General features: G+C 38.8%; 1 protein-coding gene across 3 annotated transcripts in view; it reads right to left on the minus strand.

Annotated features, from left to right (window-relative positions):
- TUSC3 (tumor suppressor candidate 3) overlaps positions 1-18,306 on the minus strand; it is a 204,089-nt gene that overhangs the window by 135,541 nt on the left and 50,242 nt on the right. For 2 of the 3 annotated variants that reach the window (XR_008308887.1, XM_053257292.1), the window contains exons 2-3: positions 14,747-14,916; positions 101-218 (exon numbers count right to left, since the gene is read on the minus strand). Coding sequence is in view for 1 of the 3 variants with exons in the window: in XM_053257292.1 (XP_053113267.1) it covers positions 101-218; positions 14,747-14,916 (288 nt within the window). In the remaining 2 variants the exon portion in view is untranslated. The remainder of the gene's footprint in view (positions 1-100; positions 219-14,746; positions 14,917-18,306) is intronic. The other variant, XM_053257293.1, reaches the window with a different exon arrangement.

Raw genomic sequence — 18,306 nt, forward strand, 5'->3', positions numbered from 1 at the left:
AAGCATTTCTGAAATGTTAAAGCACTGAAGCGTATTAATACATTCCTTTTAAAAAGAGATTTACACATAACAGTTTTGCTGGTCAGCATTTCATACTCACCTGCTGAAAAACATCTGCACCTTCATCATAATCAACTATGGTGAAAAAAAGTTTGTTTGAAAATGCTGAAGAGTAGCGCCATGAGTTAGCCAGTACTTGATATTCTTCATTAGCTTGCCTGTAAGAGAGAACATATACAACTTCTCAATAAGTACAGCATCAACTGCACAGAGTAGTCTGAGGTAACAACAACAATGTTCTCTGCTAATAATAATAATAATAATAATTATTATTATTATTATTATTATTATTATTTCACTATCATGGATTCAGTGTCTAACTTTGGGCTTATCTCTCAGACTTGCTGTTCCACTCCCCATCTATAAAATGAAAGTTATTTGGTCACCTTCAATCAAGTTTTTGTCTCCTTCTGCTGGCTATTTGAGGAATTTTAATAAAAATCCATTTTTCTGTAAATACTGTTTTTACAAGCCACCATTTTGCGACTGGCTCTGCCCCTACATTTGCCCCATTTTGAGACTAACTCCACCTTTCCAAATCACCACCTAACACTGGTAACTTCCAAGGTTCTGGCAATAAATACATAAATCTCTTGGAAGCCTTAAATCTACCTCTTATCTTGTGTGTTCATGAGAGAAATGGGAGTTCAGTTAGGGAATTTTTGCTATACTACACCAGCTCTCAGCATTTGGTACACAGATTGGTTATCAGTTGTGTAAATGGTTTGGACAATTGCAGTATGTCCAGACCATCCACTTCACAGCAAGAGTCTGGCCCTTTCACAAGAAAATAAATCCATTGCACAACCTCAGTTCAGCATTCATGTGTGAATGACTGAGCTGGTACTTTAACTTCTGCATCTGAAGCTTACTGCTTTGTTTTACAAACAACATGGCTGCCTCTGAAATGGATTTTGCATCTAATTGAAACCCAATAATGATCTGTGTTTATTTGTTTATTGCTGTGAGCTTATGTTTGCCTTCTCTTACATGCCATAAGACAGAGTCACCTGAAATCAGGAAGGTTAGTATTCCTTTGTTCTTTGTATTTGCAATTATATTCATGAGAAAACAGACTGAAAAATACTTTTTGGATGCAGGTTATTCACAGACTCCTTGCTCCAACATGTCTACTTAGAAATCTCCCACTGTCTTCAGTGGGGATTATTACCAGTCAAATATGCAAAGGAATGTAGCCAGTCTGCAATCCTGTGTACATTTATCTGAGAGTAAGCCCCACTGAATGAAGTCAGATGTATTTCTAAGTAGACTAATATAGTCTCAAAACGGAACATGTCACTCGGAGCAAGAGGGGGCAGGAGGATAGGAATTTTTTATTCTTTGGCTTTTTGAGGGAGAATTGCTTCTCCTCAAGATAACACTAGTATTTTCTCTCTTTTGGTTTTTCCAAATAAAGAACAGTTCAAAATGCAAAACAGCTGCTTTTATGGCATTAGTTTAAGGCAATGATATAACTTTTAAAAATCCTTAAATTAAAAAAAATGTGTGTGTGTGAATGGTCAAGAGTACTAGTAAAAGTGTGGGTTGGCAACTCTTATGGATTTATTTTAAAGGCTGAAGTAAAATTTCTCTTCCCAGGATCAACACTCATTCCTGCAAAAATGCCATACTAATCCTAATCTGCCCAATAAATACCCACAAATTAAAACTTCTCTGGGCTCTCTATCCCAGGTAACCACCTGCATCTCTGTCAATGTCCATGGCCATCTCTACACACACCGTACCACTTAGTGACATGCACACGTTTGAACCAGGTATCTGGGGGGAAATCATTCCTGAAAATATTGGTGGCTTTTTCTAGGATATGCCAAGTATTTCTCTGCCACAATCTTTGTTCAGCAAAGATTTTTGTCTGCTACAGCAGAACAGTGCATTTAGGCTCAGAACAACAACAAGCATTTTAGTAAGACAAGTCATCAGTAACCAAGTAGAAGGGTAAAAGAAACAGCAAGCATATGCAATTTTGAATCCCACTTTCACAGAAAAGTGCATTTCTCCATCAACATGTACAAACTAATGAATGTCCCTGTGAGAAGAAAACCAATATTTCTGCACCATGATCAGAAGAAAACAAAGCCCCTGACAACAGACACTCTCATTTGGAGTAGAAGGAAAGCCAAATGTTTGCTTTTTGCTGTCAACTGGTAAGCTGAGAATTATTCCTCTCTTTCAAAATTCCATTTAGGGGGCAAGGTTCAAACACAAGACTGCTCATTGCTACACTGAATCTATCATTTCCTAATGAACTGGTGTAGCATCTTCATTCACATCCTGTAGAGGGCAGTCAAGCAGCATCGAAAGATTCCTACCAAGGCAAAGTAATAACTGTAGGGCATGGTTGTGTTAACCAACTATAATAGAAATTCTGAAGTTTTAATACAACAACAAAATGATATCACTTCACTCCAACGTGATCATTTTCTTTAGCCCTATTTATTGGAAAGTATACTTGTAAAACTATAAAGACAGTTGGGTGATATATCCCCAGCCTATAATCATAATAAAAATAATAATAATGTTAATGGGCTTTCTGTCTTTATATTAAAACCACTTGCTAATTAATGAATGTTTACTATGTTTTGCAAAAGACTTCAACCTTTTTCGGAATTTGAAGCTCATTATCTTACAGTTGTTTTCAGCAGCAGACAGTAGATCAGAAACAATGTATTCAAAATAAGAGAAAAAAATTACCAGCGACAGCTTTATAAAGACGGGGAGAAAGACCTATAAACACCTAAGTGAGCCAGGAGAGCAACAAGCTTCTAGATGAAGCACAATATTTGTATGCCAAGTCTTAACCTAGCAAGTAATTAAGAAAGACTGTCTGGGTGGCTGGGGAAAAAGCTATATCCATTTCTCTTCTCAGAGGACTTACCCTGCATCCCCTGTTAATGGGGGGAAATCACATTTGATTTGAATTTCCCCTTCAATGTGTACCCATTCTCTTTATCTCTATACAAGCAGGTTTAATATCATGTTTCTCTGAATATCAAGTTCAGGGTCAGATAAATAGTAAACACATATTTCTCAAACTGGAACAACTGCTTCAACTGGAGCCAGTGAGTTGAAATGGATAGTTAAGGAATGGAAAGGATAGTTATGGAAATAACTATAAGGAAATGGAAATAACTTTAAGGAAAGGATAGTTATAGAAAGTGGAGGCCAGGTCTAGTTATGGAGTGCAGCGGGAAAGAATCTTGCTTCAAATCCCTCCCCACTTGGACCATGGGACACGGGACAGCCTAACTTACTACATAGGACATCACTGTCATTTGGGAGGATAAAATCGTTTCGCTATCCCATGCTACTTGGAGAAGGGGTGAGATAAAAGTGTGACTGCATATAATTCTACTTATTTACATTTCTTTGAATAGTTTTTTATAACTGTAATTGTGGGGTTTTTTCCAAGTGTTTAGAGAGTTCACTATTTTCATTAGAGAAGTGGGAGTAATTTAGACTTATAAATAACCACTTGTCCAATTGCCTATGGTAAGAACTACTTCTGGGTGGTGGTCAGACAACGGGGGGAAATGACTAATATGGGTGTATGAGCATGCAGACTATTAACATTTTATTGAGGACCTGTACCATTTTGGAATTACAATATCAGGTTTAAGCAGTAAAAAGCTACAAGATTGTTTTAAGAAGTCAAACTACATTTCTGGATATACTCTGGCATTTTTTTCTACCACTAAAGCAGAGATGGACAAACTGCTGATAGGTCACCTTGAATTAACTCAGAAATTACCCAAGTTCTTCCCCTGCCCCCAAGAGTTGGGAAGAACTCTGACAGAACCAGTTTTAAGGTGGCTTGCACAAGTTTTACATCCCTTTCACACCTGTCTCACCAGCAAAAAGGCAGAATGAAAGACAGGAGTTGTTTGTGGAGGGAGAAGGAAGGTTATTTCTCCCTCTTCTCTGCCAACTCTTTCCTGGCATACTCCAACACATCAGGAAAAGAGTGGCAGCAGTACTGCCAAACGGGAACCAGAGGTGGCATTTTCCTTCCTTCTCATGTCACCCTGGCATGCCCTTGGGAAGACTTCAAATCCGAAGGACCACTGCTTTATTTTGATGAGCTGCTCAAGAAAGTGACAACAGAAGGGGAAGTGGGGATGGAACAAAGTTCCCCTCCTTTACTCCCTGCTCAGCAGAACTTGTCTTGGTATGCTGGAGAAGTAAACTGAGGAAATGGGGGGAGGAGGAGAGGAATAGAGAAGAAGTGTGGGAAAGGAGACATAAACGACTATTTTCTCCTCATGAATGAGTCTGTTGTTGCTGCTGCCGCCTAGACAGCTAGTGGGGTTATGAACAGGTACAGAACTTGCCTAACTTTTTTGAATGCAACAGCTCTTAGAGCTCAGGAATTTGCCCCTCCCTCCTAGGATGGAGGCTTTTCTAAAGTCCAATAATGATTTGCACCCATTATTTGCACTAGTAGTAGATAGTACTACTATCTAACATTTCAAGCCATATGTTCTCATTCAGTTTTCTACCAGCCTCTGACTGCCATCTCCTTTAACAGAGAATGGAATAGTCCATGACATCCTGCAGGGTGTCCTGCCTACTCAACCAAGATTTGTTCAGTTCTGCTACCCACCCATATCCTTAATTTCCCATTTTGCTGATCATTTTTCTGCCTGATATTTTTAGCCAAGCTAGTACTGCTGAAAGAAGGACGCATAGCTGTGCTACCTCAGCACCAGCCGTCAGGCCCCTCAAGGGGACAAGCACCCTTCTGGAAAATCCTGGTTCATATAGCAAAGGCAAACTTTCAGCAAGAGAAAGAATTAGAAGTCTACATCCATGATAGTGCCAAGTAGCTGGCAAAGGCCACCTCATTTCTCACTTAGGAATGGTGATTAAGAACACAGTATGCTGACAGCAGGCACAGCAGGTATCAAGCTACACAAGCTGTTTTGCGCTGGGAATTGGCTTTGTGAGGAGGCTATTCAGTAAAGTGGAGCTCATCCAGTTTTCACTGTTAACCGAAGCTCCTCACACTTTCACAGCACACAAGAGAACTTATTTTTTGAAGGTGAAAAACAAAGTGTTGCATAATCAGAGAGCAATTTTGGGGGATCTACTGGATCAAAGTGAGAGGGGGAAGCATAGACAGAGTTACATTGTATGTTACAACATGTAACATACAACATGTAACAAGGGAGAAAAATTTAGATTTCCCACATCCTCTATTTGTTTTTCCTGCATAACATCTGAAGCAAAGTGAAATATGACCTCCCCATAAATCTGAAGCTCACGCATCTCAACACAAAGGGGATGAAGGATTTCCTGATTCGGACATTAAGGACATGCAACTTGAAAAGATACGAGTTACTTGATCTTTGCTTTGCCTGGATCGTTCCCATAAAGGGCTGTTACTGCGAATCGCCTTCGGTAGAGAGAGCGTGTGTTCACACACTGGGCAGACTTACTGTACCTCATTCAAGAACTTAGGAAGCACCCCACAAACAAATTGGGCTTTGTCTTCCGAATTCTAGCTTGTCTCAGTGTATTTCTGGGTTTTAAAAATCCTGGTTTAAGTGAGTTTTTCTTAAAACATCACAGCAAATATCAAAGAAAGGCACTGACTAGAGCATTTACATAATAATTAACATAACAAGAGGAAAGCACTCTTTAGGAATGCAAACAGAACTCCCTGGCCTAGATGTGAAGAGGGAAAAACCAGTTTTCAGCCAGCAAACTCTTTGAAAGTTTTAGTTACTGAACCTCTGTGTATGCTCAAGTTGAGTTTTTTTGAACAATATTAGTCACACCATGAATGTGTTGAGAAAAAGGGAAGAAATCTGTTAATGTATACAAATGCTCCCAGTCTAGGTCACGAGGTTTTGAAGGCAACATTGTGTTCCTCCCCATGGCGCTCCCAAACACACACAGAGAGAGAGAGAGAGAGACACACACACACACTCTCTCTCTCACCATTGGCTAGAAGGAAAATACAGAGGCATGCAATGTGAACCTGCCCCAAAAGAAATCCTGAGAGCAGAGGGGAGGGGCTGCTTCCCTCATGCTATGAGTGTAATTCAAAGTGGATTCGCTCAACACTTACTCCAAGAGCTGGAAGTTATGTGTGGGAAAGCTCCAGGTGTTTTTCAAAATGCAGCTCCACTGCCTACTCTGACCACCCTGTCTCCCACTTCAATTTTACAGCACGCAAAATCAGAAAATCAGTCTCAAAGAAAATATACTATTTATTATATTATTATTCCTTGTTTACACAGTCAGACAGGTGTTATTGACTGGTTTTTTTTTATCCAGACATCAGTCCTTCCCAAGGACCTGGGATGGCTGGATTTTATTATCAATATTGTTATTATTATTATTATTATAGATATCATCATAGAATATAGGCTGTTCCCAGTAAAGTTGCTTTTTGTAATTGGCTGGTGGAGATTTCTGTGGCCCATATGCTGTTGAGGTGCTCTTCAAGTTGTTTTGGAACTGCACCCAGGGCGCCAATTACCACTGGGATTATTTTGGTCTTTTTCTGCCACAGCCTTTCAATTTCAATTTGTAGATCTTTGTATTTTGTGATTTTTTTTCTATTTCTTTTTCTTCTATCCTGCTATCACCTGGTATTGCTATGTCAATTATTTTAACTTGTTTTTCTTTCTTCTCAACTACAGTTATATCTGGTGTATTGTGTGGCAGATGTTTGTCTGTTTGTAGTCGGAAGTCCCATAATATTTTTGCATCTTCATTTTCTACAACCTTTTCAATGTTATGGTCCCATCAATATTATATTCTATTACTACTACTACTACTACTACTACTACTACTACTACTACTACATTTATAGACTGCCCCATCCAAAGGCTCTGGGCGGTGCACAAGTACAAAAAATTAAAACAAATTATTTAAAAAACAAAGTTTTAAAACAATTCAAAAACAATTCAAAACAATTTAAAACTAATTAAAATACCCAAAAACAATTTTAAAACCTTGCAAGGTCAGGCCAAACAAGAAAGTTTTCAGGGACCTCTTAAAGGCCAACAGCAAGCCTAAACTGTGGATATCTTCTGGGAGTATATTCCATAGGCTAGGAGCAGCTACAGAGAAGGCCCGGTTCCAAGTTGCCACCAGACGTACTGGAGGTAACTGGAGATGGACCTCTCCAGATGACCTCAATGTGCGATGGGCATCATACAGAAGAATGCACTCTCTAAGGTAGCCCAGACCCAAGCTATTCAGGGCTTTAAAGGTAATAACTAGCACTTTGTATTTTGCCCAGAAACATATCAGCTGCCAGTGCAACTGTTTTAAAACAGGCATAATATGAGGGCTGGGATCTAACTAGGGAAACTACTTTAACTGTGAGGGGCACACTAATTTCTATCTCCTGCATTCCCACTCTATGATTCATTTCAAAAATATTTAGCCAAAAATTTACTTCCTTTCAAGGCAGTATTGTGGCTAGTATTCTAAGAAATATAATAATCCTTCTTGAAGGTTATAAATTTCCCTCCAATGCTACTGCAGAGTGTGAAATGTTAACCTTTATCATGGATTCCATTGTAACTGTTTAAGCTCTCATTTCACACTTTTAGCTGCTTTGGCCCTTTGTAGGTGCTATGATGCTCCTGGTGAGCTCCAAGCTAGCCCAGTTCTTCATTCAGTAAGTGTCAGAAACAGATACATATAAACAAAACTGCACTCAAAGCCACCCACAGTACTGCAATGAATGGAGGCAGCTTGCATGTGCATGAACGCGCACACACCCCCCCCTCTGTATGTGTGTTTGTGCCCCTCTGTATGTGTGTTTGTGTTCTTTTGGGGGGGATGTGACTGCAGTTCAGTGGTAGAACTTCTCTTTTGCATGCAGAAGGTCCCAGGATCAATCCCTGGCATTTCCAGATAGGATTGCAAAAGATTCCTGCTTGAAACTTTGAAAGCCACTGTCAGTCAGTGTAGACAATACTGAGCTAGATGGATCAATGGTCTGACTCAGGGTAAGGCAACTTCCTATATCCCTTCATCAGAAAAAGGGTCTAGATCAAGTGGTAATTGCTCTTCACTTTCTTCTCAGAACAGCTGTACATGACAAGCAACTTTGCATGCTACTGTAGGAATATGCTTGCCACTGGCAAGTGCATCGATTTATTCTAGCAACATCCCCCGATCCACCTCATGCCAGGTAAGGGCCTCACAGGGGATCTCACAGGCCTCACATATATTTTAGAAATGATTGGAAAGCAGCGGGCCTTTTTCTGGCTCAAAAGAAAGGTGGGGGAATCTTGAGACTTCCCACAGGATCTTAGAAAAGGCCTGAAAAACAGCAACCTAGCTCACTGCTTTCCAGCCCCTTCTGATATGTCAGCGTCCAAGACACCCCTTTATCCTTTTCAAGGCTCAGAAAAGGGCAGGCAACCCCCAGAGTGGAGGGAAGAGGGATCAGGGTTCATCCCTGCAGTTGCACTAGGCCTTAGTTGTGCTTCAAAAGCCTCAGAAGCTCAGCACATCATCATATGCAGTATCCTGCCCCTCCCTCTTTGGAAAAGGCATATCATGGCTATCCAAAATATATCCCCAGACTGTGCCACTTCAGACTACAGTTGTGGATAGAGGAAGTGGAATGGTCCCACACATTTAAAAAAAAAATTACTTTTGACAAATACAATCTAGCATGCCAGGACATAAGTTCCAACCTAACATTGTATTTGGCATGACAGGTTTGAATGTGAAGGAAAGTTTTGTTTTCTAGTTTTTAATATAGTGGAACATTCAAAAAGTACTGCAGTCTAAAATAGTAGAATCTAGCAACAGATGCATCACATGGGGCTTCTGGGGGATGTGGGGTGGAGGTAGAATCACAACTTGGAATAGTAAGAAATTTATTCTGTCTGAAACCTTTTAACTTATCCACAACTTCTTTGTGACTGGGCAAGTGGTTGTATGAAGATGACTAGGCAGAAGGCTGAGGATTCAGCACAATAGTCAAATAACCTCTAGGATGCCTTTTGAACATGCCAAGTATCAGTAAATTGCTTAGCAAGCAAATCAGATGTATGTGGGGCAAACCCAATTCATCCTTCAAGGCTATAAGTGGAGCCGACAAGCTGAACAGAGATGTGTATTGCCCTCTTCCATCATGGAGCCATTTTCACAAAGTATGTGGTGTGCAAGGAATCTTCCTCCTAAACCACAGGAGTGATCCGGTTCTACCATGTATTGGTAGCATGAGTGCAAGGAGCAGGAAGAGCCCTTTCAAAAGACAAGGTAAGGCAGTCACCTCAGGCACCAGATTATTGGAGCATCAGCAGCGCAGTGAGATACTGCTTGCTGCTGCCATCGGAGCAGCACTTCAGGACTGATTTTACCCTTGCAAGCTTTAAAAGGAGCACCTTTCTCCATCTTCCATGTGAAGCAGCAGGAAAGGAGAATTGACAACTAGCAACCTTCCCTTCCTGACTCTCTGCACCAGTTACAAAGCCTGCAAGGGCTGGCTTTGAAAGGGGGCTGGCCCTCACCAGGTTTGTGGGGCAAAGCAGAATTTGGCACCTCCTCAAGCACTGTGATACCTTGGGGCATCCCTGGCAAGGGGTTTCCAATGCATAGCTATGAGTTAGGTTGCTACCATGTTAATGCCCCTCAGATTTGATTGGAGGCAGCAGTTTGGGGAAGGAGCGGGCTATTCTCAACAGCCTGGAGAGCTTTCAGTTTATCTTTGGGGCTTGTTTATTTATTTATTTAGCTAGCATATTTGTATACTGCCCCAAACTCACTTCTCTTCCCTGTTCTGCAGAGATTATTCAGTCCCACAGTGTCTAGGGGACTGGGTGTCCTTACTGATCAAGGCAGAGTGAGAAGAAGTGCAATAGCAATAAAGAGTTTAGAACACGTTGTACACGAGGACCAAGTCAGTTTTTAACAGATGACATTGATCAATTACATAAAAAGCTGACTAGGTGTAAGCCATCCTTGTGTCGTGATCACTGAGAGAAGACAAGATAGCAAATTAAGCTAGATACCAAGAAAATCTTTCTAACCTTGAAGAATAGTCAGGAAATGATGAACTTTTATCAGCAATGGAATAAAGCAGCAAGTGCTTTGGACAATTTCTTTCATAAGGCAACTGTACAATATGGAATATCAAATCATCTTGCTAAAACTCCAATTTTCTGGTAAATGCTGCTCAATCATATGGAATACCAGCATATTTGATCAAAAATCAAATCTTAAGTGATATTAAAATATCAGGTGGCTACACAGATAGGAACTACAGTCAGATATATGTGGAGGTCAGCAAAATACAAGCTCCAAAAAGTTTAATAATAATAGCTTCCCTGGGTTCTTTAATAATAAAGAACCTAGGGAATGCCTTGAAGGTGGCATAGAAAGAATTAGTGAGTACAGAGTGGGTGGAGAGGTACTGTATAAATTCCTGTAGATACTCAACATAGGAAATAATGGTTCAATATTAAAACTACATTAAAGTAAAGACCAGTGACGCAAATCTTACACAAACATGTTATAATTTTACCTAGTTTATTTTAACAAGTTACAAATGTTCACATAGCTATAGCTACAACTTTGGAGATTTCTGCCAAATGTAGCTTTTACACTACATTTGCTGAGCAAAATTGATAGTTTCACTTAGTTAACTTACAGAAAAGAAAAAGTAATTTCCATGGAACTAATCATTAGCTCTCAAATGATCAACTGAGAATTAATGATAAGGGACAGATCTAACGGATGCTCTGACTTTCCTCATTAATACAAATGTCTGAGGCATGGTGGGCGGAATCACTTCAGATCACCCAAGGACCAACTTCAGGACATTTTTATGAGTGAAGAGAAAAATAATACAATTAAATGGTGTCCTATGGTCTCACAGTCAGCCATGCTCAGGCCCATGCTGTGTTTGCCAAATAAATCCAAAAGGGCAAAAATAAACAGAGTTTCATGACCTGAACAAGTTGCGCAAAATAATCAAGTATATTTAATTTTGCAGAATTAATTCTACTTTTGCTAATCACAAGGAGAGGGCAAGAAGCAATAGTGAGCACTGAAGTCCTGGCCCTCTAACTATGCAGTTTCTGGGATCTCCATCTTGCACTGCTCCCACATACCATAAGGTCTAAATCAGCAAGTTGGACTGAACCGGCACCCAAACTGAAAAACCAGTTCAGAGAGCTTTTTCAGTAAAGTGGTACTAAACCCAAACCTAAATTCTCTTGGTTGCCTTGAACTCTAAACACAAAAAAGTTCAAAATAGGTGGATCAATTATTGGGCACGCCCTAACAAAATTAGAGTCTCCCCTTCTCTGGAATTTTAAAAGAAAATCTGAAGAAGACATATGTGTTTAATTAGGCTTTTAATCTGTAGTTTTAAAGTTAAGTTTCAGAGTTCTTATTTATATTTTAAATTGGTTTAATCATGTTAATGTTTTTGTTACTACGTTTTAACTTGTAAACACCCGGAGATGTTTTATACAGGGCAGTATAGAAATGTGTTCAATAAATAAATCTATGGTTAATGTTTTACTTCATTTAGATTTTAAATTGGTTTAATTATGCTAAAGTAAAATATTTCTATACTGCCCTGTATAAAAATCTCTGGGTGTTTACAAGTTAAAACACAATAACAAAAAAATTAGCATAATTTATAAATAATGTTTTTGTTATTGTGTTTTAACTTGTAAACACCCGGAGATTTTTATACAGGGCAGTATAGAAATGTGTTCAATAAATAAATCTATGGTTAATGTTTTACTTTCCAATTGTTTATCCTGCTCTACATATTGTGTTTGTAAGCAAATTTAAAACATTCAAAAATAAGCTGCTTAAAATATGTTTTTCTGCGAATTAAATAGTTTTCATTGTGTTCCTATTATAGGGTGATATTGCCAGCAAAAAGGTTTGGCATTATTCTGCATGAAATATACCTAAATGGGTTCAAACTACATTTAAAATGTCTGAACTGGTTAGCAAACTGCTTCGCAAAGTTAGTGTCTGAACTGGAGAGTTTAAAAAGTGGTTTACAATATTTATGTATCTGAACTGAACTCACATTTTATAGTTCAACTCCCTCAACTAGGCACTTTCAGGAAAAAAGCAAACAGTATAAATATACTGAATATAAATATACCAGTTTGTACTCAGTAGCCAATGGTAGGATCACAGCAGTATGAGATACAGAAAATTTTGGAAACACCTCAACTTCTTAAAGACCTGCATGGTGGGTTGGGTTTTTTAAAGGTTTTTTTTTAGGGGATATGCACATGCACATGTGTGCACACACACTCACACCTCATCTCATCTCAAATATCATCTTGTCCCATGTGTCTTTATGCAGAAGTAATTCCTGGCAACAACAAAAAACCTGCAACAACAATCTTTGAAGCTTAATACACTATGCATAACAAAGAACTATACAAAAAGCCTAAAAATGAACTAACATACATGAAAATCCCTTCAGAAGTTTACTATACACTTAACAGAAAAAATTGCTTCAGAGCAATTCTAGGCAAATAGTCAGAATTACATTCTTCCTCCCGGCCGCCCAATATGTTTTGCCCTAAAATTTATTGATTTCAAAAAAGTTCAAATGAAAAATACCACAATGATAGTTGGTGTGCATTGACTATGGAAGCTTTTGATGGTTGCAAATTAAGCCCCAGACCATGATATATAACATTCAAACTCACAGTGTACACTGAACATAACACAAAGTTGTCATTGTCTGTATATACTTACAACTCCTGTCCTTTAATTACTCAGCAATACAAGTGACTTCAATTTCCTGCTGTTATTTTCAGGTGCAGCATCATCAACTTCATTTAATTCATATTGTACCCTACAGCAAAGCCAGATCTTAATTTCACATTTGTTTTAAATGTTTTGAACTAGAAGCAATGAGTTAATTGTTTCTTATTTTAGATGTCCAGCTGCATTCAGCCTGAAATGACTAAGCCTGCAGTCCTAATATTTACTTGGAAGTGAATTTCACTGAAATTACTGGAACGTGTTCAAGGTCTATGGCATACAGCAGGATGAACTTTAAGCCTTTTTTCCCCACATAACAGGAAAAGGCATCTTTTTTTTAATTAAATGACAATATTTGTACAGCATTAACTCCCAGTAACAAAGCACTTACCCCCCAGACCAACACAAGGGAATTTATTTGCTATTTTGTTGTGCTGAAATAATCAAAGCAGCAACAATTTAAAGTTCTTCTTATTCCTCAACAGACCTGAACTTCTGTCTATTGAGGTTGAAACAATTTTCAAGAAAAAATAGGCCACATTCTGATTGCCAAGCTAAATTCTATCATGCCAAACTGTCATTCTAAACAGTAGTTAGGGTAGCCTGTTGAAGTCACCCTCTGAAATAAATGGAGAATGTATATAGAATGGTAAGAAGGCACCACATGACTATAATCTTATAGGAAAGCCTTATATGACTGAACATTTGAAAAATCTCCAGCCATGTTGCACAGGTGGATGCCTGAGGGGTGAGTCCCATATTACAGATATAGTGATACATTCCTGCATACTAGGTGTATCTGTGCCATATTCCATGATATACAAGTGCCCTTTAAATTTTTCACCACTTGTGTAACATGCTGAGAGTAACTGGTCTTATGCCCTATTGTATATGCACAGTAAGAAGAACAGGTGGTGGTGGGGAGATTCACATGTTATAGGGAGGGTGCTTTCCATATTGCCCACTCTAACAGTGTCACTACTGTCCACTAAGTGTGCTTGCATACTGCTTGTGTTTCAACATCACAGTCCCTGCACTGTCAACAAGGTGCCGTTCACATTTCTGATGCCTTCTTTTGTATTTTATCCTTGTGTTTTAGTCCTACAATGTTGCATGTGCGCCGCAAGAAATTGCGTATTTTCCCGTTGCATGAGGGTTGCGCAAGCTATTTTTGTTTTCAAAACAATCCTGTCAAACCAAAGCATTTTACTGCTGAACAGTGTGTAATCTAGAAAGTGCCGAGGAGAAGGCATATGAACTTGTACCCATTAAACACAGAATGTAAAGCAGTTCTTGGATGTCCGGGTATCTGAATTTCTGAACTGACACTGCTATTTACTCTGATATGTCCATTAAAGAAGACCCAATTTACACAACTGCAAATAGAGTAGAAAATATGTTAATTGTGAAATAATATTTTGTTATATAGACTTCAGGCTGCAATCCTATGCACAATTACATGGAAGTAAGCCTCACTGAATGCATACAACTGTACTGTGAGGCAATGTCTTCCAAAGTACTGGATGAGTGCAGGCCATATATAGTGGGCTACAAAACTGTGTAAAACCCTGTAAATGCATGCAAATTATGCCAAATCTCAACAGCAGCAAACACTGAATGCTAGAAACACCAAATGTCTTATAATCATTCTATGTAGCCCAAAGAACCTGAGATTAAAAGGCATCCATCTGTTGCAACTGGCAAATTAAGTATAATGTTCTTTAAATACAAAAATTAATAAATGAACATTTAACCTGTTTCCCACAGTCATTTGCAAGAGGAAAGTTAGTATTACCATGAGCACAAATGAGATAAATGAAGACTCACTGAGTCCATCATGAAGTGGTGGGGAGAAATTCCTTTTGGCAGAAATATTGACTGAAGACAGAATCAGAAGAGAAGGTGGCAAGAAAGACCTGCTTTCAAAATTATAGTTTACCTGCAAACAGAACATTGCCTCTGTGGCTGGAGAGCAGTAAACATCACAATCACTGAATAGTTACGAGGTGGAGCCTTCACAAATCTTCTGAATTTGTCTCCATTCATGCGAATGACCGAGCGCCTTGAACTCCATTCCATAAGTTGTTCCACCTTCTCAGCTAAAAGATTCTGCAATTAAGCACAAGGAAGAAGGTTGGTGTTGCATTTACGGCACGTCTGAAAGCCTATCACTGATTCAGACAGGAGCCTTAATAGAAGGCTTTGTCCTTCTATAGTTATAGTTTCTATAGTTACTGGCTCAGACAAGCTCCATAAAGTTGCATGCTGCTGGAATGTCTTCTTCTAACCCTCCATTGTCTAGTCTGGTCTCCACAAGGAATCACTGCCAATGCAGCTGCTGTCTCTCACCAACCTTATAGAACCCTTGCTTTTTCCTCACTACATTCAAGTAACAAGAAGTTACTATCCAGGAATTTAAAAAAGCAAGGCTATTAAGAGGACAACTATGGTGAATGAGCAGCAGCGGAGGCTCTTTCCTTGTGGGAAAGCCAGGAAAAAGGGATGTTTGGAAGTTGGCATTCCAGCATCATGTGTTTGTGGACGACATCTAAACTTGCAACTTCTACAGGCAGAGGCTAATAGCTCATGAAAAGGCTAGACATGAACAGGGACATACATAATTAGATTTGCTCCAGAGACACCTCAAGTGAAGCTACTAATTCCAATTTTGTAACACACAAACAAAAATAAATATAAAGTAGTCAAGGACCCCCAAAATACAGGTCAGTGAAACAATTATTCTTCTCAGCTAAGCATCACTTGATAAACAGATTTTCACTAGTTAGTGACAAAGTTTACACACAGTATTCCCTCACTAGATACACAATCAAAGAACTAGACTTTACCTAGCTATCTAGTTACCTACCTGACTACCTTCTCTTTACCTGCTTAGCTGCCTGCAGAACCTTTCATTGGCCCTCAGACCACTGGCCCAGATGCTAGACAAGCTTGACAACTTCAGCTGAAGAGGAAAACCACAAATCATTTTTGCCAGCTATCGTATTAAACACAAAATGCCTCATCTAGAATGTCACATTAAAGCTAAGGAAACATGAATAATGATCCTTCAGAATTTTTTTCCTTTAACCTAACACAGCAATTAAAACGTACTCTTGTTTCCACAAATCTCAGTCTATTCCACCGGGACATGATGAACCTACATTACAGAACCTATCCCTTCAACTTTCCAAGAATAGCTAAAATGACTAAAATAGAAGTGTTATGTTTGTCCAATCTTTACCACCACTTCTGGGAACTAGGATCAATTTTAAATTTCAGTAACAACCATGAGACTGTTATATTTTTATCGAAAAACCATGGGTACCTCCATAATGTTTTTTTCTTAAGCTTATATTCACATATTTCAGACAGTTTTAGTAAGTGGCTGACAGCACTAGAGTTTCCAAAGCCAGAAAATAAATTTGATGGTATTGAAGGGGAGCATTACCCACCCATTCACTAAACCAGAGCAAGGAACAATTGCTCCCCTTCTAAGCAGACAAAGTCTCTTTCTGTCAATGCAGTATTGTTTATAAAATTACAACATTTTTCCTGGGCCTAAAGTGACTGCATATGCTTTCTCTCCCAGCTGTAAGACTGGGAGGTACAGTATATATAGAGACAGCACTAAAATGGCAGTGTTTCTGGCCCAAGACTGTTCCTGGGGGCTGAGTACCTTGGAAAATAACAAAGTATCTAGACAGAACACCGTGATAGTTTTGTCTAGCTCAGCAAAAATCATGGTTGAAATCCTTAATAGTATTTATATTGCACCTTCCTATTACCACAGATGAGTGGCACCACCCTCCACCATTGCCACCAGGCCCCTAAGATCCATCCAGCTCTGAGGGGAGGGGAGAAGAAAGGAAGAAAAGAGAAAAAAGAAGAGACAGAGCCTGAGGAGCCGCCACCATCCAGCTCCCCGTGTGCCAACTGAGGTGGCCCTCCCCTCCTCTATCTGCCTCCAGAGGACTACCGGAAGCCATCTTGCACTGGGAAGAGGAAAAAAGAGACAGGCACGGCCTGGTGTGGCACCACTATCCAGCTCCACATGTTCCAGCTGGGATGGCTCCTCCATCCCCCAGCCACAGCAACGCAAGAGTCAATTTGAAGGAGAGAAAACAAAACCTAAAAAGCACAATATGTAAATAGCTAGCGATTAAGAGTCACTTTGTTCCTAGCTGTATGAGATTTTAATGATGGTTATTCTTTCAGTGTTTTTATCTAAACCATCTCGGTGTCATGGATATTAGAAATAAAACCAACCCACCTTTCCTTATTTCTTTTGAGTCCGCTAAGGCCTACAAAACTGATGACCTATTTACTTACTTACTTATTTTATCAAATTTGTACACCGCCCCAAGCTTTCGTCTCTGGGTGGTTAACAATTATAACCTCTTCACCTGAAACTTCATGTTTATGTTCCAAGATGTTTTCAGATTTTGTAAATTAATTAATTTGTTTTACCTAAGTTTGCTCTTGCTTCTCAAAGATAAGGCTTAGGAAGAAAATTAAAGGAGTTTATTATAAATTTAAGTAGAGATGTCAGCAATGCACATATTAACACCTCAATTCTCTTCAAAAGACCTGGGTCTTTTGTACACAAATGTGGACAATGAAGGGGCAGGACAGAGTCTTAAATAGTTATTGGAAGAGAATGATCATGTTATTGACAAATGTGGTTTTTTGATTAATGACATCAATGCATTAATCACTGTATGCATGCAATGTAACACCTTCAAATTTGATGGAAAGTACTATGTACAAAGATAGGGGCTGGCAATGAACAATAGACTAGTACCTTTCCTGGCTATTTCATACATGAATACCATTGAGAGAAGGAGCACCAATTCTGAAGTAATTCTGTATAAAAAGCTACATAAATTAATTATTATTACTTCTACTGAAAAGCTGGCAGATGAAATATTTGAAAAATTAAGTAAGGGAGGGAGTATAAGACTCATGAGGGGAAAAGCAAATGAGGAGGGCTGGCTTTTTTTTTTTCTAGATATGGAAATAAAATTAAGAAATAAGAAATAATCATTTAGAGACCAAATAGTACAGAAAAATCAGCAAAAAAGGACATTTTATTAAACCATCAGTCAGCACACCCCAAAACTATGAAAATACAAACTATGAAAAATGTGACAAAGAGAGCGGAGGATGTCTCCACAGATGAACACCAAAAGGAATCTAGAGAGAAAGCAGATAACCTAATTAGGAAGATGGGGAATGAATTGCCTCTCTCGGAGAAGACCTTGATTCATTAAGCATTTTCCTGTACTTAAAATACCATTTATTATTATTAATATCATTTAATAATAATACCATATTATTCATTATACCATTTAATAAATTGTATTAATATAATATCATTTATTACAAACAGACTTACATGGCAAACCCAGAGAGTTGTGGCAAGACAAGGAATTAAAGTGAATGTGGTTTGCATAACACCAATGACACTAAAACAATTGCTAGTTAACTCCAGATTGTATC

This window comes from Hemicordylus capensis, chromosome 5 (assembly GCF_027244095.1).
Source record: "Hemicordylus capensis ecotype Gifberg chromosome 5, rHemCap1.1.pri, whole genome shotgun sequence".
In the NCBI taxonomy this organism is placed as follows: domain Eukaryota; kingdom Metazoa; phylum Chordata; class Lepidosauria; order Squamata; family Cordylidae; genus Hemicordylus; species Hemicordylus capensis.